Raw genomic sequence first — 26,483 nt, forward strand, 5'->3', positions numbered from 1 at the left:
TTTAAAAACAACATACCTGGTATATATTGAAATCTGCCAGTCTAACCACAACGGAACAGGACATTAATTTAGTTTTGAATTGTTGAGATAATACTGAAGGTGCTCCAGATGTCCCTTTCAGAACTGAATTTTTCTCTGTGGGAAACAAATGCTCCTTTCAGCTATTTGCAATTTATTTTTAAAGTCAATTTTTTATTACGACAACTACTAGTAATATAGATGTATCCTACTTTTTTTTACTTCCGCAAGTTAGTGCTAGGAATCAAATCCAAGAATTTACAGTCAAAGCACATACCACTGAGTTATATCTGGGCTCAAATTCTAATTTCTTCAACAGGATATATGGAAATACTACATAAACTATCATAGAAATATGTTTAAAAAATAATTGCTCTTTTTGTGATTATTCCTAAAGCCAGAAAAATATTTATATCACATCTAAGACATTCTCATATAATAACTTTATTTTTTCTTTTTGGGTCACACCCAATGATGCACAGGGGTCACTCCTGGCTCTGCACTCAGGAATTACCCCTGGTGGTGGTCAGGGGACCATATGGGATGCTGGGAATCGAGCCCGGGTCGGCCGCGTGCAAGACAAACGCCCTACCCACTATGCTAGCACTCCAGTCCCATCATATAATAGCTTTTGGCTAAATTTCTGATCTACTAGAGATTTAAAAGCCTCAAATATTCTACTTCAGTTTTACTCTTATTAATCACATTAATTTAAAAACTGTTTTGATATAAACCTCAGATCTAATTAAATGTAAGATTTTTAGACTTTAAATAAACCTAGTATTAATTTTTAAATGGTATAATTACATAGAAAAATACACACAATTAATATTAGGGGATATAATAATGTTGTTATAGGTAAAATACCTGTTTGTGTATTCTGGGGAGAGGCATGTGTTGGGGACTTAGGAGGTGAACCTACATTATGATCCTTTACAGCCTGTTTAAGCATTTCAACGTTGCATTCAAATTCATGTAACAACTCATTGGCCCATCCATTTTTTGTTTTGGTTGCATCACTAAAACACATCCAATGATTACAACTATCACCTGTAAAATGAATAGCAGATATTTCACTGAAAAGTACACCATTTAAATTTAATCAAAGAAGACTGCAGATGATAATTACTCATGTCAAGAGATGCTTTAATCTTCCAATAAAATTAGAGCCTCCACTTGCTACAAACTTTAAATATTCCTAAGAAATAGTCAAAAATGAATAATGTGAGAACTTTTATCTAGAATCTCATCCAGGACAGAACACCAAAGTTTTTATTAGAAACATTACTACTGATAACTGAATGTTGCTATATATAGCTCCACTGGACATAATTCCCAAAATACAACTAAAAAAAATTCTTTTATCAAAGACTTATTGTAAAGTGACTAACAAAACCTATCCAGAAAACTGGTAAGGATTATTGAAACACAACACCAGTAAAATTCTAAAAATGAACAATCAAGGGGCAACCACCTATAACTATGTAAGTTCTTGGGAAGAAAAATTAAATGCAGGATTAGGCTTGCCTAAAACAACTAAGACAGGTAATATGAAAATAAAAGGGTTAAGAAAATAAAAATTGGATGGGGAGATAGCTCAAAGGGTTGGAGTGCATGCTTCACATGTGGGACTCAGGTTCAGTCTTGGACATCACATGGTCCCCCAAGCATAGTGTAGCCCCACATAAATAGAAATTAATAAAATAAAATCGACTTATGATATAAAGTTTTACCCCTCCAAACAGTGCTGTTATAGAAAACAAACATTTGGGCTGGAGAGACAGTATAATGGGCAAGGTACCAGCAATGCAGGTGACTGATCTGGGTTTGATCCCTGGCACCACATATGGTGCATCCCCTGACCATCACCAGAAGTGATCCTTGAGCACACACAGCCATGAGTAAGCCCTGAGCACAGTTGAGTGTGGCCTCAAAAACAAACAGTAAAAAAATAACAAATTTTTGTTTTTTATTATTTGGAAGAAAAACATCCACTAACATTTGATTATTGAAGAGTCGACTAAGGGGCTGGGAGATAGTGAAGCGCACTTAGAGCACCAACCTGGGCTTAACTCCCAGCAACACATGGTCACCCAAGTATTTCCAGGTGGAGACCTGAAGACCCCAAAAACCTCTGAGGTGGCCTGCGTAGTCCCCAACATCACAGGGCCAAAGTAGCATCACACTCTCAGACCCCTGAACAGACCCACAAGCCAGCTTGGCAGAAAGAAGATCACTGGTGAAACTTCTGGATCTGCTGAGCAAAACTTGGATGGTCCCCAAAATTAAAATAATAATAATAAAATAATAATAATAATAATAATAATGTTTATTACATCTTAATTATTGATGAAGTTTAGAAAATTAGGTTTATCTAGAAGTTCTTGAATTGTCTTATAATTTAGCTAAAATCAGTTATTGTTTTACAATATATTCTTTCATGATTTTTAACACAAATTGTTCAAAAATAATTACTCATAGTCTGGGGAGACAGCTTAGGGGTTAGGGACACACGACCTATATGTACAAGAACCTATGCAGTTCAACTCCGCACACTTCAGAGCCTCTAGCTTGGTGGCCTCCAGCACCACTGGACCCACATTGCTTTGCACAACTAGGCCTGACCAGCTGGGCAAGAATCACCAGGCGTTGCACCCAGACACCTTGAGCACTGCTTAGGAGCTTCTCCACCTTCTACACAATTGCTGAGTTTAGTCACAATGAATAAAATCACCAAACATATATTCCTCTATATTCTGAGTTTCATATTTAAAGTTACTTAGAATATTATAGGTCTCTTGATACTCTTGATACTGAAAGATAAATAATGTCACCTCTTTAATATCATCACTATTTTTGCTTTTCTTTTCTTTGTGGGGGGGGTCACATCTGGTGATGCACGGGGGTTATTCCTGGCTCTGCACTCAGGAATTACTCCTGGCAGTGCTCAGGGGACCATATGGGATGCTGGGAATCGAACCCAGGTCGGCCGAGTACAAGGCAAACGCCCTACCTGCTATGCTATCGCTCCAGCCCCTCATCACTATTTTTGCCTTCAAAAACACAATAAATTAAAATGATATAAAACAAAATGAAATAAACCATCTTCCTAATTTTAGAGCAAGATTTATCTGTTCCAAAAAAATTTTAATACATACCTGCTTTATGATAAGGATAATAATCTATAGTCAGCTGGGCAAAAGACAGCTGCATAGCCCCTCCAGTAATACGTCTATTTGACTCTGAGAAAAGAAAAAGACGAGACTTAGACAAAGAGAAAGAAATTGTAAGCATGTATCAGGAACACAAACTTAGCACACTTGCAGTCTAGAAAGTGATGACTATCTCTGTTATGAAGGATAATACCTTGAGAATTTAGAAAGCACAATTTAATCTTTTATTTTCTGATCTTATTTTCAAGACACTAGATTAAGGTAAAGATATAAGAATAGCAGAACAGTCCTATTTACAGAACTTAGCTGAGAATGTAGGTCACTGGTAAGAGTGCAGGCTCTCACAAATGAATCCAGGCACTGCACTCCCAAAAGTGTTTTTACAGTCCTATCATGTATCAAACACTGTTTTTAGAATTCTAGGTATACTTACTTGTTCCTCATAATAACCTATAAGATATACTCTATTATTATGAGCCCTATTGTCTACATAAGGAAATTGAGAAACAAATTTAGTAAAAAGGATCAAGTCACACATCTAATAGTGTATAGCAGGTTTTTTGTCTGTTTTTTAGTTTTAGTTTTTTGGGTCACAGACAGCAATGCTCAGGGGTTACTCCTGTTTCTACACTTAGAAACTACTACTGGCAGTGCTTGGGGGACCATATGGGATGCCAGGGATAAAACCTGGATCTGCCACATGTGCCCTACTTGATGTGCTATTGCTCTGGCTGCCATTTTTAAGCCAAAGAAATCTTTACTACTTTATCATCTTATCTCTTACTGAGAAGAAATTGAGTCTATTAGAATCTAATTTATTTAAGATTATGCTCCTACATTAAGATCAGAAGATCACAAGTCAGTGTAATTCTAACATAAAAATCACACTTAGAAGAAAATGGAAAAACTAAGTAGAAGGAAATCACAAAAACACACCTATGCAGTGTCTTTCGTCAATTCAAACTGATCTCAGAATTCTAGAACAGATCTACAATCCCTTACATACCTTTTGAACAATGTTTTGGAGTTCACGGTTTTTTTTATATGAAAGTAGTGTTTCATAAAAAATATAGTGTTTCATATAAAATTTTCTGTAGACCAGAAAATTCTGAGTCTACAGAATTTTTTTTTAATTAAACCTTCAGTAAAACAATATTAAGGCCAGTGTTAAGAACCTTGCATAAACCAACTGTGGCTCAATCCCTGACATAACATGATGCCCCAACACACTAGGTATGGGCTCAAGAGCCTCTAGTTCAGACTGCTGAGTCTCCCGCATTACTTGGAAGTCTCCATTCCCCACAAAAACATCCTAAAATATTTTTATTAGATGGGCTGAATAAAGATGATTATTTGGGGCAAGAGAAAGTACAACAGGTAAAAGACACCTTTCTACATGTGGCTAACCCAGGTTTGATCCCCAGCACCACAAAACACTGCCAGAAGTAATCCCAGAGCACAGAGCTAAGGGTAAACTGCCGTGTGGCCAAAAACCAAAAAATAAGTACAAAAATAAAGATGATTAGCAAACAATTGGATAAGTGTTGGCTTAGGTCAGGTTTTGCAAGCAGACAAGTCTTTCACAAACTTAGGAAGACATTTCAGATGTTTCTGTATTTAAGAATAACACAGAACTGAACATGATTAAGATGTTCGAGAAGATTTTCATCTTATGTAAAATCAAAATTTAGTCTGTGAAAATACGTAAAAAATAAGAAATGTGAAAGAAAAGCTTTACTCTTTTGCTTGATACTTAACCTTGACCCTTCCTTTTGTTAATCTGGATTTTTTAAATTTCTTTGTTCCTTGCAGATCACTGACGTAGTAGTCAATTATAAACCTAAATAAAGGAAAGCAAAAGAAAAAGACAACAAATGCCTTTCCAAAACTCCAAATTCTACTTTCCTTTCATACCATCCTTGTATCCACTAGCTGACACCTGGCTGCCTTGTCTAGGGTAATTTCTAAGTTTCCTGGTCTCATTATTCACTCCTATCAGCTTCAAAAATCCAGACCCGGAATTTTCAGAAATGTCACTTATGAATTCATAAGTCTGAGAAATATAGGCTAAAACTTCTAGCTTTAAAAGACCCTCAGCTTTTAACCCTCAGCTCTTGTTCAATGTGATCATTTCCAGCTATTACTGTCATAGTGGTCTATTCCACTGGTAGAGAGATGAGTGTTGGAATACTGTATGGCTGAAATCCAATCATGAACAGCTTTGTAAAAAATTATAAATAAAATCAAATTAAATTTGAAAAAATAATAAAAGACCCTCATCTGAAGTATAAACTGAATATAGATTAAAATTTCACTCAAGAATTTCAAAACTTGGGCCTGGAGAGATAGCACAGCGGGCAGGGCATTTGCCTTGCACGCAGCTGACTCAGGTTCGAGTCCCAGCATCCCATATGGTCCCCTGAGCACCGCCAGGAGTAATTCCTGAGTGCAGAACCAGGAGTAACCCCTGAGCATTGCCAGGTGTGACCCAAAAAGTGAGAAAAAAAAAAAGAATTTCAAAACTATTAAAGTGAATTAAAAGAAAAACCTACTATTTAAGAATAATTGATAGCTAAAATTGATAGCTAAAGGCAGAGGAAATAGTTCAATGGCAAAGAACACCTGCTTTGCATGCAGAAGGCCCAAGTTCAAAACTAGCACCTCGGGGCCAGAACATGTATATACAGTGAGTAGGGCTTTTACTGACCCACTAACAAACTCAACTAACAAGCAAGCGGTGGGAGTGGGGTGGGATGTGATAACCCCCAGCATTGCCAGGTGTGCCCCAAACTAAAAATAAACAATCAAAAAACGAATGAATTGTGAAAGAACAAAACATCGATGGCTAATGACTGTTACTGTCACTACTAAAGCAAATTTCTATACAAGATCTAACACTTAAAATTATACTTCTCTTTATTGAAAAAAAATTTTTAGGTTTTTTGACCACACCCAGCTGTGCACAGGGCCTACTAGTGGCTTAGGGGGTCACTCCTGCCAGAGTTCAGGGGATAAAATACACTTTCATCTCTATATTTGCATGTGATCAAATTATAACCAGTTATCTGAACCAGAAAGTATACCAGAGAGAGAAAAAATGCTTTGTGTTTGATTCCTGGCATCACATACAATCTTCTGACACCTACCAGATGAGATCCATGAGCACAAACAGATGTGGCCTAAAACAATCAAACATACTGCATAATACATGTAAAAAACAAGCCAGGTTTATAGTATCTCGGAGAAAAATAATACGAAATAATCAAGTTTTATTACCTTTTTCTTTAGCGTGAATATCATCACATATGTGCAGATCCAGATGAGACACCACTAAATGATGGGATGTTTCTTTAACATCATATTCATTGAATTGTTTCACAATTGAGTCATTCAGATCAGAAGCATTTGTAGTCTGTGGTGTCTTCACTTGCTGGGTAGACTGGGTTACTGTAGCACTCTAAAAGATTCAAAACAGGTTAAATATTTGAAATACTACTGACAATAAAGCCTAAAAGTTTTAATAACAAACTCATGAAAAAGGAGCTAATATATTCCTCTATTGATAATTCTGTTTCCTTAAAATATTATCTCAATTATACAGAAATAAAACCTAAAAACTGGGTAATTATACATAACTTACTATGAACCGAATAACTCAGTGTTTTTGGTAAATATCTTACTAGTCATATTTATAGCCATAATTTTAGAAACATATGTATCAACGGGCAGAATCTCCTGCCCCCGTACCAGGCTGTCTTCACCGGGGCCCCTCAGAGGGGGGTGGGTTGAGTTTCCCTCCTGGACCCAAGCAGAGCCCCAGCAGCTGAAAACCTCTAGATCCCAGCCACAGCCATGCTCAAGGCCACTCTCCATACACTCGGACAAGCCTCATGCATGAAGGAACAGGCAGAGGAACCCAGGTATGCGGGACCCGTGCCTGAGATCTCCAAGCCTGCTCGGATCAGGACTGGGCCTATTTTCCAGTAGTCTGGCAGTCACACCCACAAACTGCCCCTGGTGCCCTCAACTGCCAAGATCCAGAGACTATAAAATAAAGCTCCCAGAAGAGAGTGATGCAGTATTTGGTCGACAACATGCCAGTTGACCAAAAGCTTGCATTCGGTAGACTGAGAGCACCTGTAAGGGCGATTAGAGGCCGCCCCCAAAGCCTCTGTCCCTCTCGGAGAGCCCGACAAGCTACCAAGGATATCCCGCCCGCACGGCAGAGCCTGGCAAGCTACCTGTGGCATATTTGACATGCCAAAAATAGTAACAATAAAGGGCCTCGTTTCCCTCATCCTGAAGGAGGCCCAAATATGGCAGCCTTGGAAAGGATGAGTAAGGAGAGGCTGATAAAAGCACACAACAAGGACGGATGGAGACGTTACTGGCACCTGCTCGAGTGAATCGATGATCAATGGGACAACAGGTGATATCACTAGTAAAGAAAGCTTCTGTGAGTACTATTAAAGAAAACAAAAAGACAGGGACCAGAGAGACCGACAGATAGTACAGCAAGTAAGCCGTTTGCCTTGCATGCAGCCAACCTGAGTTCAATCCCCAGCACCCTATGAAGTCTCTCAAATCCTCTAGGAGTGATCCTCGAGCACTGAGCCAGGAGTAAGCCTTAAAGCACAGGCAGGTGTGACCCAAAACAAACAAAAAGATACCTGCAGAGGCAACTCCTCAGGACAGAGCACTGAGCTTGACACTGCCCAACTATCCCCAGGTGAGCCTCAAAAATAAGAACAAATCTTTGGGCCCAGCTCCCACCATCCAGGATCATTGCCCAGCCCCTGTGGCAGGCAGCTGGGGTGTCCAACACAATGAAGGGATCTACCTGCAGAATAAACAACTACAAAAGCCTTGAATAGACCCCAAGCACAGAAAACCTCTCTAATCTGCCTTGTGGGTTTCAAAGTGACAATAATTAGGCTATGACTGAATTAAAGAAAATAACAGAGAAATATTCCAACAATGATGGACACACTATTGAAAGATAGAGAACTGAAAGACAGAGAATTGAAAAATACAATAGAGGAATAAACCATAGTAGGATGGATGACAGAAGCAGATGAATCAGTGTTCTAAAAAGATAAGATACATGAAACTATCCAAAACTAGGAAAGAGAAATAAAGGGTCAACAGGAATAAAAAGAAATGAAGGAAGCACCAATGGCCTATGAACAGACTGAAGAGGAAGAACATAGAAATTTTAGGAGTCCTGAAAGAGCAAAGGGAAAGTTGTGGTGAGGAATGTCATAGCTGAAAACATCCCCAATTTGAAGAATAATGTTAAGACTCATAGATCCAGGAAGCTTAAATGCTTCTGATTAGAATTAAACCCAAAGGGAAAAAGCCAAGACAAATCATAACTAAAATGGCAAAAGACAAAGAGATACTATCTAGAGAGCAGTAAGAGCAAACCCACAAAGTGCCTCTGCGGGCACCTCCATGAAAATCACTGCAGATCTTTCAAACAAAACCCTACAAGCTAGAACTCTATGACATAACCAACACACTGAATGAAACAGGCATTCAAACAAGAATGCTTCATTGTTATCATTAGGATCTACTCCCTGGCACTACATATGGTTCCTGCATACCACCAAGAGATGCCTAAGCAAAGAGTCAGGAGGAAGCCCTGGACACTTCTGGGTGTGGCCAAAAACAAAAAAACAAAAACAATGCAAAAAAATACCATTCTCTTTATCAACACCATACTTTCAATGCCTCATATAGAAATGCCCTTTCCTTTGTCTATAAACTTGGTCATTTTCACCCTCCCTTCCCTTCCTGTTGTTTTTGCAATGACTGAAGGGAAACAACACATAAGCTTGATTCTGATACTTGTGGAAAGGAGTAATTGCACACTTTATCAATCCCTGATACCACATACAGCCCCCACCCCACTCCCAACACTGCCAGGTGGGATCCCTGAGCACAGAGTCAGATGTAACACTTGAAGAGAACCAAGGTTAAGCCATGATACTGCCAGGTGTGATCCAAACATTAAAAATAAAACAAACTGGGGCTGGAGCAATAGCACAGCAGGTAGGGCGTTTGCCTTGCACGCGGCCGACCTGGGTTCGATTCCCAGCATCCCATATGGTCCCCTGAGCACCACCAGGGGTAATTCCTGAGTGCAGAGCCAGGAAGAAACCCCTGTGCATCGCCAGGTGTGATCCAAAAAATAAAAATAAAAATAAAAAATAAAAAAATAAAACAAACTACAGAGTAATTATACTTGGTAAAGTATAATTATACTTGGTAAAGAAAACTCTTGGACTCGACATCTGATTTTTAAATCATACACATGCAAAGTAACTCATATGCAAAGTTAACTTTCCCTCCCCTGCTACCTGAATAGCATACCTGTGGAGGTTCAGGAGCCATACTCTTTCTCTGTTCAGTTGACTTTTCAATCGCTTCACTAAGAGATTTTGCATACTGAACCATAGCTTTTAACTGGGAATCTGTTAAGACCCATAGTAAGTCATCCAATATTAGGATCAACTTAGTTGCTATGACATTGCAGTCCTTCAGCTGTCAAAGGAAAGTGATTTACAGGATTAAGTCAACAAATAAAACCTAAAATGCAGTTATATTAAAACAATGGGTGGCAGGGGCTGGAGCAATAGCACAGGGGTAGAGTGTTTGCCTTGCACACAGCCAACCCGGGTTCAATTCTCAGCATCCCATATGGTCCCCTGAGCACCGCCAGGAGTAACTCCTGAGTGTAGAGCCACGAGTAACCCCTGTGCATCACTGGGTGTGACCCAAAAAGGAAAGCAAAAAAAAAAAATCAACAACCAATAGGCAGGAGTGATAATAGAGCGGTAGGATGTGAACCCTGAATACGGCAGATCAGGGCTCAATCCCAGCCATCAAGTGATCCCAGAGTATAGAGCCAGGAGTAAACCGTGAGCACCACTGCATGTGGCCCAAAAATAAAAATAAAACAAAGGTTTTTTTTTCAAAGTATAAGTTTAAATATAATTTGGTAAATAATCCTCATAAATTTTTAATTTATGCTCATCTTCCATTTATTTTTTTTCTTTTGGGGGTTACTCATTTATCTATAGTTACAATAGTACCTTTATTACTTTTTAAAAAATTTCACTGGGGCTGGAGCAATAGCACAGCTGGTAGGGCATTTGCCTTGCACGCAGCCGACCCGGGTTCGATTCCCAGCATCCCATATGGTCCCCACCAGGGGTAATTCCTGAGTGCAGAGCCAGGAGTAACCCCTATGCACCACCAGGTGTGACCCAAAAATGAAAATAAATGAATAAATAAAATTAAAAATTTCACTACTGCTACACCATGTACACCACCAGATCTCTCCACTATTAACCCAATGTCCCTACCTCCACAGTCTTGGGCACCCTCAGATCACAGGTCTACTGACCATTATTTCAGGGGTGGTAAAAAAACATTTTAATCTCTGGCCAAGAGGATAATATAGCAGTGAAGATGCTTGCTTCTAAAAAAATTAATTACTTAGAATTTGCCTTTGACGCAGGCTTCGGTGGTGGTGGGAAAATTCAAAATAATGGTAGTAGGAAGCTATAATGGTGGTGGGATAGATGTTAGAATATTGAATGTAATAAATTATTGTAAACAATCTTGTAAATTTTTTTTTATTAAGTAAATTTTTTTAGAAAACAACAACAAAAAATAGATGCTTGCTTCTCATGCAGCCAAGCCCAGTTTCATCCCCAGAACCACACGATTCCTCTTAGCTCAGAGCCAGGAACTGTGCGGAGCAGTACCAGCCCCAAACAAAACCATGTTCATTAATGAAATTAGCAATGAGTTATATATTCGGGGACTAGAGAGCAAGTACAGGCTCTAAGCCCTTGCATGTGGCTCGCTCTGGTTCAATTTCAGCACCGGATATGGCCCGCCAGCATCACCAGGAGTGGCCACCGAGTACAGGACCAGAAGTAACCAAGGCCCTGAGAGGTGTGGCTGATCCCACTCCCACAAATTTCAAGTATAAACCATACAGTTTCAAATATTCATATAATTCAGTTTTGCCTTTTTGGCTAATAAATTACATTATCCAAATGAAATTAAATTTAGAGAATGAGGGATTAAAATTAATTTAAAAATAAAATGCTGGAGCTGGAGCAATAGCACAGTGGGTAGGGGGTTTGCCTTGCATGCGGCCGACCCGGGTTCGATTCCCAGCATCCCATATCGTTCCCTGAGCACTGCCAGGGGTGATTCCTGAGTGCAGAGCCAGGAGTAGCCCCTGTGCATTGCCAGGTCTGACCCAAAAAGAAAAATAAATAAATAAATAAATAAAATGCTACTGTAACCACTTTCACATTATTCATATTATTACATTCTGACAATTATTTTCCAATTTAACAGTTGTTTGCATCCAGTGATACTGAGACTTAGAGTCATGATTTTAAAAGCATTGCTCCTTCATTAAATTTCACTAAAACTGTGGCTGAAGAGACAGTACAGTATGTTAGACACTTGCCTTCCACACAGGCAACCCAAGTTAAAGTCCCAGCACCCTATATGGTATGGTCCCCCTAATACCACTAGTAGTGATTCCTCATTGCAGAGCCAGGAGTAATCCCTGAGCATCACCAGGTGTGGCCCAAAACCAAAGCCAATTTCAGAACTTTTCATGTCTTTAACTGTCCTCTCAATTATAGACCATTATCTTCTATCTCTTATTTATCTTCCATCTCACTATAAATTACCTTCCTATTAATTTGAATCACTTTCTGAAGCTATACTTTTGATTACTGATAACACAGATTTTACCATTTAACCACTTCTCAGCAACAGGAGAAACAAAATTTTATACAACAAATATTTGGCAGCTGTGGGTACTGGATCACTGTATGACTGAAACGTAAGCACAAAAGTTTCTAAGTCTGTAACTGTACCTTACGGTGATTCATTTAAAAATTAAAAAAAAAAATTTCTAAAATTTGGCAGCTAGAAATCTACAGTGTCTCAAAACTAAAAACCAAAATATTAGACCTAGAATACACAAAATGCATTCAATTTTATAACATCAAAAATTATATACAAATTGTATTTTAAAACAAAATGTATTCTATGTAATAACATCAAATTGCTTCAACTGTTGATCTCACTGTATTCCCCTTACTTTTGCATTGCTTTGGTATACAGATATTTCATCTCAAATTTACTTTAAATTTTCTGTTAAGTCCAATAACTGCTACATGAATCTAAAAGATAACATGTTGACTTACTCTTCTTTTTAGTGTGACTCTAATTTTTGATTGGTTGGTTATTAATCGAACAGGAGCACACATAATTTCAAGATGTGAACTTTGGGTAGCATCTGCTTCTATTCGAATCATCTGCCAATTTATTTCTTTAAATGTCAAAACCTAAGAAGAACACAGAGTTTAACTCAATCAAAAGAAAAAAAACGTAAATTCATTATCATTAAATAAAAATATATGTCTTCACTAACTTTAGTTAGACATTCTGGATATATTCACTATGTTTTTATTTTAATTAAAATAGGGCTCAATGACTTTATAAATCAAACTCTTGGTTACCGTAAAAAAAAAAAATGCATGTTTTATACGTAAGCATTAAGAGTAACACAGAAAATATAAATAGCAAGAGTAAACCTAGGAGCTATATTAATCTAGGTAACCATAAAAAGTAGTTATTTCATGGATGGAGAGATAGTTCAATAGGCTGAATGCATGTTTTGCATAGAAGAATTCCAGTTCTATCCCCAGAGTGAGCCCTGGGAATAACCCTTAAGTACCAATAGGTGTGGCAAAAAAAATTCCAAAAAGTAATTATTTCAAACATCCTATTTATCAGTCACTAAGACATTTTTAAAACAGAGAAGAATAAAACCACTTACCTCTCCTCTCTGTGGATCTTGAATACGGGTACATTTTAAATCACCATGTTCCCACTTTGCATTTACACTATAGATTCTTAGCTGGGAAAGTTCAAAGGATGCATTGAAGGCTTTTGCTTTAATGCGAATCACAATGGAATTCACAGAAACAGTAATTCCCTCAACTACTTTTTCAGCAAAGCCATATTCACTGGAGAAACAAAAGCAAAGCATGATGCATTACAGCTTAAAAAAAAAAAAGGTATTGTCAGTATAGCATGTTCATACAAATACACAAATTGGGGCCAGATAGATAGTAAAGGGGTCCAGGTACTAGTCTGATGCCGTCTGGATCTCTCACATGGTCCCTGGGCACTACTGGGAACAACCCACAGGTACAGAGCAGCAAACAACTCTCCACTGCTACTCCTCCTCAAACAGGTATATAAACTGCCATACTATTATTATTCATTTTTGTTTAAACAAATTGTTGGAGTTGTAGATGTAATCTGGGAGGCCCAGGTAAGCTCCCAGAACTACAGAGACAAAGCAGCATCAAAACCTGTATGTATGATCAGGTAAGAGTTCTCTCCCAAGCCCTCCCCGCAAAACTGTCACTATAATGGAACTGGGTCACATTTAAGTTATAAAAACATTCTCAAAATGAAAAAATTTTTGAAGTCTACATTGTTTTGAGTATACCATTCATTATAAATAAAAACAGTTAAAATTTATAAATCTCTTCTGAATTTGATAACCATTACTCAGATGTTTATCTCCTCTCTGAAATGACAAAATAACGATTTTACTAAGTTTATAGTCTTCATGTTCCTGGAGCGAGCAGACACCATTGAGCTACACTAGCACAAGACAGGGACAAATGGAGATGTTACTAGTGCCCACTTGAGCAAATTGATGAACAACGGGATGACAAGTAATACAAGTGATATTCATCTGTGGGAACACTGCTAGCCAATGGTTCTATACAGAATGGAGAGCATTAATTATTAATTTCCCCTCTATTTTAATCTCTTAGAAATTAAATTAAGTAGATCAAAATTTGGCCAAATTGGGGGCCAGAGAGATAGTGCAGTGGGTAGGGTGTTTGCCTTGCATGTGGCCAACCCAGGTTCAATCTCTGGCATCCCAGATGGTCCCCCCATGAGCGCCGCCAGGCATAATTTCTGAGTGCAGAGCCAGAAGCACTGCCAGGTGTGGCTCAACAACCAAAAAAAGATAAAAAGAAAAAAGACCCCTGACACATAGAATCATAAAATAAATTCAAAAATTAAGAGATTATCTGGCTTGTAGAATGTGAAAGTTTCCTTTTTTCCATTTCAGTTAATATGCTTTCTTTTAGTTCTCAGTACTGTTAATATTCAGTAAACCAAATGAGTAAGAGAAGCTAAAGTTAATCCAGTGAATTTACATTTAGATAAATTGAAACTATATTTTAAAAAAATTGGTGGGAGAAGAAACTAAAAGAGGTCTGTTTAAAGTATTCAGTTAGGGTATTTGGTTGCCAGAGAGGCAGAATAGTAGGTAATGTGCTCTGCCTTGCTTAGAGCCAACTGGGCTAATCAATCCCAGCACCACTTATGGTTTCCCCGAGCTCCACCACAAGTGATCACTGGTGAATCACTATACGTCAGGAGTAAGCCCCGAGCACATTCAGATGTAGTTCCAAAACCAAAGTGAGGGTATTTTATGTTTCATTACTGCACATACAAGAGCGATCAAAAAAAATATTCCCTCTGCCAGTCATCCAAAGTAACAGAAATAGCTTACCTTTGTCCCGAAGCAGTTGCAATCGGTGATGGACCATTAGGGGCACGTGGTTCTTCACATGTGCTCATTTCCATTGTTACATTATCCAAGGACTTATTTAAAAAAAAAATTAAAATGTAAACAAATTAGATTTTTATTCTAAGTAATATTTTCTTTCATTCTTTTTTTTTTTTTTTTTGCTTTTTGGGTCACACCTGGCGATGCACAGGGGTTACTCCTGGCTTTACACTCAGGAATTACTCCTGGCAGTGCTCAGGGGACCATATGGGATGCTGGGAATCGAACCAGGGTCGGCCGCATGCAAGGCAAATGCCCTACCTGCTGTGCTATTGCTCCAGCCCCTCTAAGTAATATTTTCATAAACACTCCTTTCTTAGAAAAAAATAAATAGTATGTGAGCAAAAGTCACTTTAAATATCTCTCTAATGGTCTAAAACAAGACAAAAAGACAAAGTGGGAGCTATTGGATAGGGATTAAGGCACTTGCCTTGCACGTGGCCAAGTCTGGTTCATTCCCTAGCTCCACTGGGAGTGCCCCCACACAGTACGGGGAGAGCAGTCCTCAAGCCGAGCCACAGATAACCCCAAAATACTAGCAATGAAAAAGGACAAACATAAAAAAAAATTAAATGATAAATCAGTCAGTCTTTCCTCAAGAGATTATCTGATGGAAAAGTTACATATATTGCAAAAGTATATATTGCAGGAGTACAGGGGGCAAGAACTTAAGGAATCATATTTCAAAGATCATTAGATTTTGCAAAAGTGCAATATCTAATCCTATGATACGTTACTGATTAAAATATATATATATGTTGAAAGGATTGAACCACTTCTAAAAAAACCTTTTTTTTTTTTTTTTTTGTCTTTCTGGGTTACACGCAGTGATGCTAAGGGGTTCCTCCTTGGCTCTACACTCAGAAACTACTCCTGGTGGTGCTGGGGGACCATATGGGATGCCAGGTCTCAAACCCGGGTCAGCCGTACGTAAGGCAAACACCCGACTTGCTGCACTATCACTCAGGCCCCCCAAAAAACAAACCTTTTCATATGAAAGCATTACTAAGATAACTATTTCTTAAAAGAAAAACACTGAAAGCCCTTAGTACTCCCAACTAACACATTACAGTAATTCTTCGTCATCACTGTCTATTTTAATGCAGCGTTTTCTGAAACTGTCTTACTATCGCCAGAAAAATTTGCATTCAGGGTTGGAAATATAGTGTAGTAAGGTGCTTGCCTTGCACAAGACCATCCCTGGTTCAATCTCCAGCACCACATATAGTCCCCTGGGTATCACCATTAGTGATCGCCGAGCACAAAGCCACCAGTAAGCCCTTAGCAAACCAGATATGACAACAAAACAAACAAACAAAAACATTAAGTTAGTTCCCTTAGTGTACAGAGCAGGTGCTCCATAAATATTTGTGGAGTAAAGTAATAAATGATCAAGGGATCAATTTCTCCCTCACTCTATATTAGTCTACTAAATCAGTAAAAGCAGACCAAAAACTGGAATCAAATCTAAATCAAGAACACCACAATGAGGACTGGAGCAATAGCACTGTGGGTAGGGCATTTGCCTTGTACATGGCCGACCCGGGTTCGATTCCCAGCATCCCATATGGTCCCCTGAGCACCACCAGGTCCTGAGCGCAGAGCCAGGAATAACCCCTATGCATCGCTGGGTGTGACCCCAAAAAGAAAAAAAAAAAAGAATATCACAATGTCAATAGTCAAATGATAAAAGAAAATATAGCAAATTAGAACATAATTCTATACCTAAAAATTTTTAGTCTTCCTACTTTAAAAATCAGTTTTGGAAAGTTCATTTAAGGACTGAGAAAACTAAGTATTAAAATAAAATTGAGGGGCTGGAGAGATAGCATAGCGGGTAGGGCGTTTGCCTTGCACGCGGCCGACCCGGGTTCGAATCCCAGCATCCCATATGGTCCCCCTGAGCACCGCCAGGGGTAATTCCTGAGTGCATGAGCCAGGAATGACCCCTGTGCATTGCCGGGTGTGACCCAAAAAGCAAAAATAAAATAAAATAAAATAAAATAAAATAAAAAAATAAAAAAATTGTATTTAAAATAAAATTGAAGTTAATGACTAAAAATTCCAAAGTATTTTTTTTTATAAAAAAGACTTATATTAACAGAATATCATGTTTTAATTATAAATAAAATTATATATGAATATACACAGATATATAGATATATCCTTGTATCTATGTATGTGCGTATATATACATACATTTATAGATATCTGATATTTATATATCTGAGGCAATCCAGAACTCACCAGACAGATGGGCTGTGTTTTCAATTTTGTCCATGGAATCTAAAAAAAAATATTTTTCTTTAAAAAGAATCATTTCAAAACATGTGAAATAATCAACACAGATGCTCTCTTAATATGGTAATATAATTAAACTGCAACTAATAAACACAATTCATTCATACTTTTCAAAGACACACATACCTAGTTCATACAATATCATACGTCGTATTTACTATAATGCATTTACTCATTAAAATTATAAAGTTTTCCATGTGACAACAAATCCCATGAAAAATATTATTTCAATATTAATAAGATAGGAATAAATTTGAATTTAAATAAGACAACTAGCATTAAAATAAACTAAATTCATAAGGCACACATTTATACAATTATCTGGACAAAGATATTTTTCTTTTTTAAATCATGTTACTATGAAAGGTTCTTTGTGGAACTGGAGACAGTACTACAGACTGTACAACAGGCAGAGCGCTGATCTCAATCCCTGGCACTGCATATGGTCGCCTGAGCACTACCACTACCACTACTTATCACTTCAGGAGTGACCCCTTAAGAGAGGTAGAAATGAGCCCTGAGCACTGCTGTGTGTGGGCCAAAAACCAAAAATAAAAATTATTAGGGTGGGAAGTAGGTGGTGAGGAAGGGCAGTAGGAGCCCCCAAGCAGTGTTCAGGAAGCTCAGGGTGGCATCAATGTTCAAGGCCCTAGAACTACTTCAGTACTGCAAGGGTGCTGCAGTGCTGGGGACTCCAGAAAACAGCTCAGGGGACTACATAGACCACCAGAGAGACACTCAGGGTCCTCTAGGGGCACACGTAATGGTCTCTAGGGTTGCTGGCAATACTGAGGAATCATGTGGTACTGGGGATCAAACTGGGATTGGGTACTTGTGCTTTAACTCCTGTATTATCTTTCTAGGCCCTAAAACAAAGTATTTTAGAAGGTAGAAATAAAATTCAAAAAAGGAAACAAAGGTCTAGAGAGATGACTCAAAGGGTTGAGGAGCATGGAAGAGCCCTGCATTTGATCCCGAGCACCGCATGGTCCCCTCAAGCATCAGGATCTGAGTAGCACCAAAAAACACTGGGTATGGCCCCCAAACAAAACCAAAACCAAACAAAAAGGAAACAAAATACTGCCACAGGAATCAAAAGTCTTACCCTAATAGATGCTTTATTACAAGAAACTTTATTGATAGCAAGCCATGTTGGCAAATCCAACATATTCTGCAGCACTTCTTCATCCAATTCCAGATTCTTCAGTTCACCTTCTCCCTTAAGGGTACTTAGATTTATCTTGTCAGGAGATAAATTTTTGGTAAATCTGAAAGATAATATATAATGACCTTTTTTGTTGTTGGTTATTTTATCTTAGAGGTTTTTCTTGCAAATATACAGAACATTCAATAAACAGAGAGCACAGGAGTTAGAGCATTTTACTTGCACGCAGCTGATGCTCTTTAAAACTCCAGCACCGCATATGGTACCCAGAATACCACCACGAGTGATCTGGGTACAGAAAACAGAATTAAACCCTGAGCACAGCCAAATGTAGCCCCATCCCCCTCCCAAAAAAGGTAAAGCAAAATTAAAGTATAATAGGGATGGAGAGGAATATAAATATAAATGGGCTGGAATACAAGCTTTGCATTTGAGACCAGTACCCAAGGGACCATAAGGTGTTGGAGACCAAATCCAGATTTCTCCATGCAAAGATTATGCTTAGCTTTTGAGTTTTCTTTCCAATCCTCTAAAAGAGCTAGAAGACAGATCACAGAAATCTAGGATTAGAATTAGAGTTTAGGCTTTGGTTTAATTAAGAGAAGATGCCAACTAAGTAGTCAGGTAGTATAATCTCATTCAGTACAGATGTCTTGAGTGCTGATATAAAATTGGTAATCACTAATGCTGCCAATAGCACCTACAGCTCTACAGCTGTAGGGTGAAATAAAAATATAAAAGCAGACATAAAATGTAATGGCTCAAGACCTGCAATCATGGGCCAAAGGGGCCAAGGAAATGTAAACAAAAACCACTAATGACTGAAAAGGCCCAAAAAACCAGAAGGATGGAAAAGGGGTTTTGCTTTTAATATGAAGAAAAATAAAATGTATGTTTTGTGCTGATAACAATGATGCATAAAAAGAAAACTATCGAAGGCATAGGAAGAACAGTTGGTGGAACAAAACCCTTGATTTAAAGAGAGCAGATGCAGTGTATATGAAGAGGACTGTGAAGAATCTTGTTTTTTCTTTTTAAATCTCTGGTCCTAGGGACTAAACCCAGGGCATAATAAAAGCAAAGTCAGGTTCTACTGCAGAGCTATAACCCTGTCCCGAGTCTGATTATTTTTATTTGTTTTGTTTTTGTCTATTCGAGTTTTTTTTTTGGGGGGTAGGACTCAGGGGGCACTCCCTGGCATTACTCGGGGCTTATTCTTGGCAATGCTCAGGGGACCGTTAAGTGGCGCTATTACTCGAACCTGGGTCAGCCATGTGCAAAGCAAGTGCCTTAGACACTGTATCTTCTCTCAGCTCTGAGTATTTTTACTGTGAAAAACATAACTGTCTACGTATGTAAAAAAAATGAAATAAATCTAAAAGCAAACTGAAACAAATACATTTAACTGCACTTCAAAAATAATGCTAATAAAGACAATAGGAAGAGAAGAACAAATGGGGTTGGAAAGATAATTCAAATGACTGGAGTGTGTACTTTGCATCTTACATATGGGAACCCAGGTTCCATCCCCAGCACTACGGGGATGTAGTGCTCAGCACATGGTTCCCCGAGCACCATCATGAGTGATCCCCAAGTACTAACCAGGGAGTAAGCCCCTGAGTACCACCCCCCAAAAAACCCGAAACAGCTATGTCCCCAAAACAACCCTCCCCCAAAATGGGGACCAGGTGGACAAAGACTAATCAGAGTAACAAAATACTTGGCTATATATCCTCAGTACTGAGCAGGATGAAACACGTAAACACAAGTAACAAAGTTTTAGGGGGGAAATAAGGCAACATCTAATCTGTGTACGTATGATGATATGTCCATCTCAATGAGACAAAAGTAGTTAACAACTCGATGTCCAAATACCAACTGTAATCATACTGTATGCCACCCAGACATTAGTATGTCACCAATTATGCAAAAAAATGTTAATATAGCAGACTGGAGGTATAGTTCAGTGCATTGAAGCACATGTTCTGCATGCTGGAGGCCCTACCTTGATGGTCCCCACACAGTCCCCCATCAGTAGCAAGCCCTGAGGACTTAGCCAGGAGAAGCCTTGGTACAGATAGGAACAGTCAGATTCCAAGAGCCGTCGCCCCCTCGCACCCAAATATGCTTCTACAGAATAGTCTGAAAATTTAAGGTTCAAAATTGTCCAATGTCTGGGGCTGGAAGTGAGCAAACACTCTGGAGCAATGCTTTGCACACAAGAGGTCCAGGTTTGATCCTGGGCATGGTCCCCTAGGTACCACCAGGAGCTATCCCTGAGCAAAGGAGAGGCAGAGGCCCCTGAACACCATTATTTGTGCCTCAAAAACAAAAACAACAATACAGTTAACTTAAAAACAAAAACTAAATTATCCAGTGTCATTTTAATTTTGTAAAAGCATATATAAAAACTCATTTATCATGGAAACTTCTGATTGGTGAGACTGGTTTTTTTGTGCCACAGCCACTGATGTTCAGGGGTTATTCCTGGGTCTGCTCTCAGGACTCCCTCCTAGGATGCCAGGGATCAAATCCAGTTAGGCCACAAGCAGGGAAGTACCCTATCAGCTGTACTACCTCTCTAATCCCACGGCTTCAGATTTCTTTATCTTTATATTGTCAGTATGTTTACGGTCCTATAAGGAGAATATATCACTTATATAAAGAAAAAAACTCAACTGATACTATAGAAAAGAATAGATGAGCAAAAATCAAAGATAAAAAAGATTAAAATAGATTTGAACTCTAGTTTGAACTCTCTGACTTTCAATTTGCTCAAGTTTATACTGGGGGAATTTTTTTCAACATCACAGAGATTTTTTTGAATTATTACATAGTAATATATACCTCGGCAGAGTCTCTTGCCCCCGTACCTGGCTGTCTCCACTGGGGCCCCTCAGAGTGGGGCAGGTTGAGTTTCCCTCCCCACCCCGAGCAGAGCCTTGGCAGTTGTTGAAGACCTCCCGAACCCAGCCACACCCAAGACCCCTCTCCACACGTTCGGACGAGCCTCATGCATGAAGGAATGGGCAGAGGAACCCAGGTGTGCAGGAACCCGGAGCCAAGATCTCTAAGCCTGCCTGGATCAGGACTGGGTGTCTTCCACCCAGATTCCCCATTTTCCAGTAGCTAGGCAGGTACACCAAGAAACTGCCACCCCGGTGCTGTGTAATCCCATCAATGCCCAACGTCCAGAGACTATAAAACAAAGCTCCTGGAAGCTTTTGTCTAGCTCTTCTTATCTAGTTCTCCCTCTCGGAGAACCTGGCTAACTACTGAGAGTAACCTGCTGGCACAGCAGAGCCTGGCAAGCTCCCCGTGGCGTATTCGATATGCCAAAAACAGTAACAATGATGGGTCTCATTCCCTTAACCCTGAAAGAGCCTCCAATACGGCACTGCTGGGAAGAACGAGTAGAGAGGCTGCTAAAATCTCAGGGCTAGGACAAATGGAGACGTTACTGGTGCCCACTCAAGCAAATCATTGATCAATGGGATGATAGTGATACAGTGAACATATAGCTCGTAAAGCATTTGGTATAAAATAACTAGTTACTAGGTTTAATCTGTGGCTCAGCAAAAAGGACAACATAAATACTCAAGACCACAGCTGAGGGCCAGGTAAACAGACCAAAAGTCTGGCAAACAAGCATACTCTGCATACAAAAGTCCAAGGTTTGATTCCATTTGGCCCTTCTCCTGGCAGCTTAGAAATGAGCCCCAAGCACAGAGCAAGAAATAGCCTACTATAGCCCCAAACCTTCCTAAAAATAAACTACCAATATACAAAAAGACCAAAGCCAGTGTGCAATCAGGCACAACCCAGTGTGATCTCCACAGCCAGGTGTACAGGCTACCTACAGTAATCCAATGACAAGGAAAAGGGGCTGAAGAAACAAAAATTAACAAAAGAAAATTAAAGTTGGAAAGTGGCCCTGAGTTCACTTTCCCTAGTATCACTGGCTTTTTAAAATAAATAAAAAGGTTCCAGAGAGACAGTATGGAAGGCAAAGTGCTAACCTTAATTATGGCAACCCAAAGTCCACTCCTGTCACTGCATATGGTCCCCCAAGCACCAATTCCCAGGGATCACTTCTGAACAGAGCCAGGAATAGGCCCTAAACACACTGTGTTGCTGAATAGGCCCTCCCCCACAGAGATAGATAAATAAATTCAGGTTCAGAATACTACAGTCTCATCCAATTTTTAAAATGCAAACTAGGGCCAGAGTGATATAGTACAGTAGGAAAAGCACTTTCAATAGCCAGGGTGAACCAGATTTGATTCCTGGCACTATATATGAACCCCAGGCCTCCAGGAATGATTCCCAAGCACAGAGCTAGGAGTAACCTAGCACATATGAGCACCACCATATGTGGTCCCAAAACAAACAAAATACAGGCTAGAAAGAGAGAACAACAATTAAGGAGTTGTCGTGCATGTGGAAAATCTGGTCTAATCCCTGGTATCACATCGGAGCACCTCTGAGTGCAGAACCAAAAGTAGTACCTGAGTATCAGCAGGTGTAACCTATCCTGACTCCCCATCCCTACTGGAAAAATAAAACAAAACAAAACAACCCTTCCCAGCCCTGGTTCAGAACACAACAAAATACTTAAATGGGTTCAAAATACTAGCAAATAGGATCCAATAATTTATCAAAAATACCATACACCAGGACCAACTAAAATTTATCCCAAGGTGGCAAGGATGGCTTAGCAAATGCAAGTCAATTAACATAATACATCATATATACAAAAGAAAAAATAAAAATCTTATGATCCTATCAATAGATGCAGAGAAAGCATTTGACAAGATCCAGCATCCATTCATGATAAAAACTCTCAACAAAAAGGGAATTTAGGGGCTGGAGTGATAGCATAGGGCTTGCATGTGGCCAACCCAGGTTCAATTCCCAGCATCCCATTTGGTCCCCTGAGCACTGCCAGGAGTAATTGCTGAGTGCAGAGCCAGGAGTAATCCCTGTGTGACCCAAAAAGAAAAAAAGGGGGGGAGGGGAATTTAAGAAACTTTCCTCAATACAATCAAACTCATTTACTTCAAGCCTACAGAAAACATTATATTCAATGGGGGAAACGTAAAAACCTTCCCCAACACCAGGCACAGATCAGGGTTGCCTACTCTTGCCACTTTTATTCAATATAGTAGTGGAAGTACTCACCATAACAATTAGGCAAGAAAAGATACCAAGGGACTGGAGCGATAGCACAGCAGATAAGGCATTTGCCTTGCACGCAGCTGACCGGGATTCAATTCCCAGCATCCCACATGGTCCCCCAGCACCGCCAGGAATAATTCCTGAGTGCAGAGCCAGGAGTAACCCTTGTGCACTGTTGGGTGTGACCCAAAAAGCAAAATAATAATAATAATAATAATAATAATAATAATAATAATAATAATAATAATATAAATGCAGACATAAGAAAATGGAAATACATTCCCTGCTCATTGATTGGTAGGATTAGTATCATTAAAATGGCTATATTCCCCCAAAACTTTATAGAAATTTGGTACAGTCCCTATTGTAAGGATATACATGTCACTTTTCAAAGAAATAGATTAAAAATGCCTGAAATTCTCAAGGAACAATACCCCCATCCCACCCCGCATGCTCCTCCCCACAATAGTTAAGGAAATTCTTGGGAAAAGGAAGATGGCAAGCATCGCCTTCCCTAACTTCAAACAGTACTACAAAGCAGTAGTAATTAAAACAGCATGATACTGAAATACAGACAGACCCTCAGATTAATGGAATAGAGTTAAACATCATGAGACAGACCCTCAGGTATCTGATCAGTTAATCTTCAATAAAGATGCAAAAAATACGAAGTAGAGCAAGGAAAGCTTCTTCAACATGTGATGCTGGAAAAACTGGTCAGCTACATCCAAATAAATTAACTCACACCTCTTTCTAAAGCCTTTCACAAAAGTCAAAGTCAAATAGAAATGGATTAAGGACTTCAATATCAGACCTTATGAATCCATAAGGTACATAGAGGAAACCATAGGCAGAACTCTCTATGACACTAAAGCTGAAGACATCTTCTAGGATGAAAACACTACTCACCAAGCAAGTGGAAGCAAAGATAAACAAATGGGACTATATTAAACTAAGAAGCTTCTGCACCTCAAAGGAAATGATGATGAGGGTTCAAAAGCCAGGCTACAGAATGAGAAAAATTATTTACTCAACACCATCTGATAAGAGGTTAGCATCAAAGATATAAAGCACTGATAGAATTTTCCAACGAAAAAAAATCAAATCCCATCAAAAACTGAGGAGAAAAAGTTGATCAGAAACCTCCTCAAAGAAAAAATTACAAATGGCCAAAAGGCACATGAAAAACTGCTTTACATCACTAATCATCAGGGAGATGCAAATCAAAACAATGAGAAATCAGGTCATACCGCAGAGATTGACACACATCAAAAAGAACAAGAACAACCAGTGCTGGAAAGGAACTCTTATTCATTGCTGGTGGGAATGTCCACTAGTCCAGCCTTTCTAGAAAACAACATGAACATTTCTCAAAAAACTAGAAATTGAGCTTCCACATGACCTAGCAATACCACTCCTGGGAATATACCCTGGAGGCCCAAAAACACAATGCAGAAATATCACCTGCACCCCTATGTTTATTACAGGATTACTAACAATTGCCAGAATCTGAAAACAACCCAAGTGCCAGAGAACAGATGAGTGGATAAAGAAACTATGGAACATCTACATAATAGAATACTTCTCAGCTGTGAGGAAAAATGAGGTCATGGAATTTGCTTATACATGGATGCACATGGAGTACAATGCTGAGTGAAATGAATCAGAGGACATAGAATGATCATACTCATTTGCAAGATATAAAAAAAAAGAGAAAAAGAAACATGGTATGAGAATAATACCCAAAGACAGTAGAAATGAAGGCTAGGAGACTTGTTCATGGAAGGAAGCTTGACACTAGTTGGCAGGGAGTACAGTTAGGACCGAGAAGGGACATTATTACAATAATAATCGGAAATGCTCACTCTGGGTAAGAACTGAGTTCTGAAAATAGGTCAAGTTATAATGTATACCATAACTATTCAGTAACAGTATAAACCACAGTGCCTAAAAGGGAGGCTGGAAGGTGGGGAGTAAGGGGGTAGGGGGCAGGTAGAGGGAGAGAGGGAGAAAAGGGCGGGGGAGGAGGCAGAAGAGAAACTGGGGGCACTGGTGGTAGGATACATATACCAGTGAAGGGATGAGTGTTGGAATATTGTATAACTGAAACTTAATCATGAACAACTCTGTATTTCACAGTGATTCAATAATAAAATACTAGCAAGACTACATCAAAAAAGAAAAAGAAAACTAAACAAAAACTGCACAGTGGGCTGGGAAAGTGGCATAGTGGTAGAGTATTTGCCTCGCTTTTGTGAGGTCCTAGGTTAGATAGCCAGCAAAACACACACAAATGTATAGCTCTAAAGACTGGAGCACATCCTTTTCATGCATCAGGCCCAAGTTCAATCCCCAATGCCCCACCAAGCAGCTTGAGGTGTAGCTCAATTCCCCTTCCCCGAAAAAAGAATTGCTTCTGGGGCTAGGGTTATTTTATTACGTGTCAGCAAGATCTCTTTTCTGATTCCTGGCCAATACCCTACACAACCAAATCCAATCCCTGGCAATAGTGCTCCTATGATCCCCAGCACAGTTACTGCATGATCTCCGCACGTAGCAACCCACTGTGTGACCCCAGTGACCATTGCAACCGAGTGGGAAACCCCCAGACATTGCCTCGGAACCACCACTACCATCACCACCACCACCAAGAGAAAGGAAGGTAAAAAAAACCTGGTTCTACTACAAGCTACTCCAAATAATAGCTGTAAGGGCTGGAGAGATGCACAGTGAGCAGGCAGGGCACTTGTCCTGCATGTGACCAATCCAGGTTCTACTCCTCTCACCCTTTAAGGTCTCTAAGCTCCACCAGAAGTGATCTCTACATGCTAAGCCAGGAGTTAAGTCCTGAGCACTACTGGGAGTGGCCCCCCCCCAAAAAAAAATCCCCAAAAATATCAAGTAACCGCTGTAATTCAAAACCATTTCTAGGCCATATTCC

At 39.3% G+C, this 26,483-nt stretch overlaps 1 protein-coding gene across 2 annotated transcripts in view; it reads right to left on the minus strand.

The window, feature by feature from the left end:
* Window positions 1–26,483, minus strand: part of BLTP3B (bridge-like lipid transfer protein family member 3B) — a 100,093-nt gene that overhangs the window by 46,131 nt on the left and 27,479 nt on the right. For both annotated transcript variants that reach the window (XM_055118013.1, XM_055118014.1), the window contains 10 exons: window positions 18,305–18,467; window positions 17,146–17,184; window positions 14,842–14,933; window positions 13,075–13,264; window positions 12,440–12,580; window positions 9,567–9,737; window positions 6,468–6,648; window positions 3,177–3,260; window positions 886–1,068; window positions 17–135 (listed from right to left, as the gene is read on the minus strand). In XM_055118013.1, the coding sequence (XP_054973988.1) occupies window positions 17–135; window positions 886–1,068; window positions 3,177–3,260; window positions 6,468–6,648; window positions 9,567–9,737; window positions 12,440–12,580; window positions 13,075–13,264; window positions 14,842–14,933; window positions 17,146–17,184; window positions 18,305–18,467 (1,363 nt within the window). The remainder of the gene's footprint in view (window positions 1–16; window positions 136–885; window positions 1,069–3,176; window positions 3,261–6,467; window positions 6,649–9,566; window positions 9,738–12,439; window positions 12,581–13,074; window positions 13,265–14,841; window positions 14,934–17,145; window positions 17,185–18,304; window positions 18,468–26,483) is intronic.

The sequence above is a fragment of the Sorex araneus genome, chromosome 10 (genome assembly GCF_027595985.1).
Source record: "Sorex araneus isolate mSorAra2 chromosome 10, mSorAra2.pri, whole genome shotgun sequence".
NCBI classification, from domain to species: domain Eukaryota; kingdom Metazoa; phylum Chordata; class Mammalia; order Eulipotyphla; family Soricidae; genus Sorex; species Sorex araneus.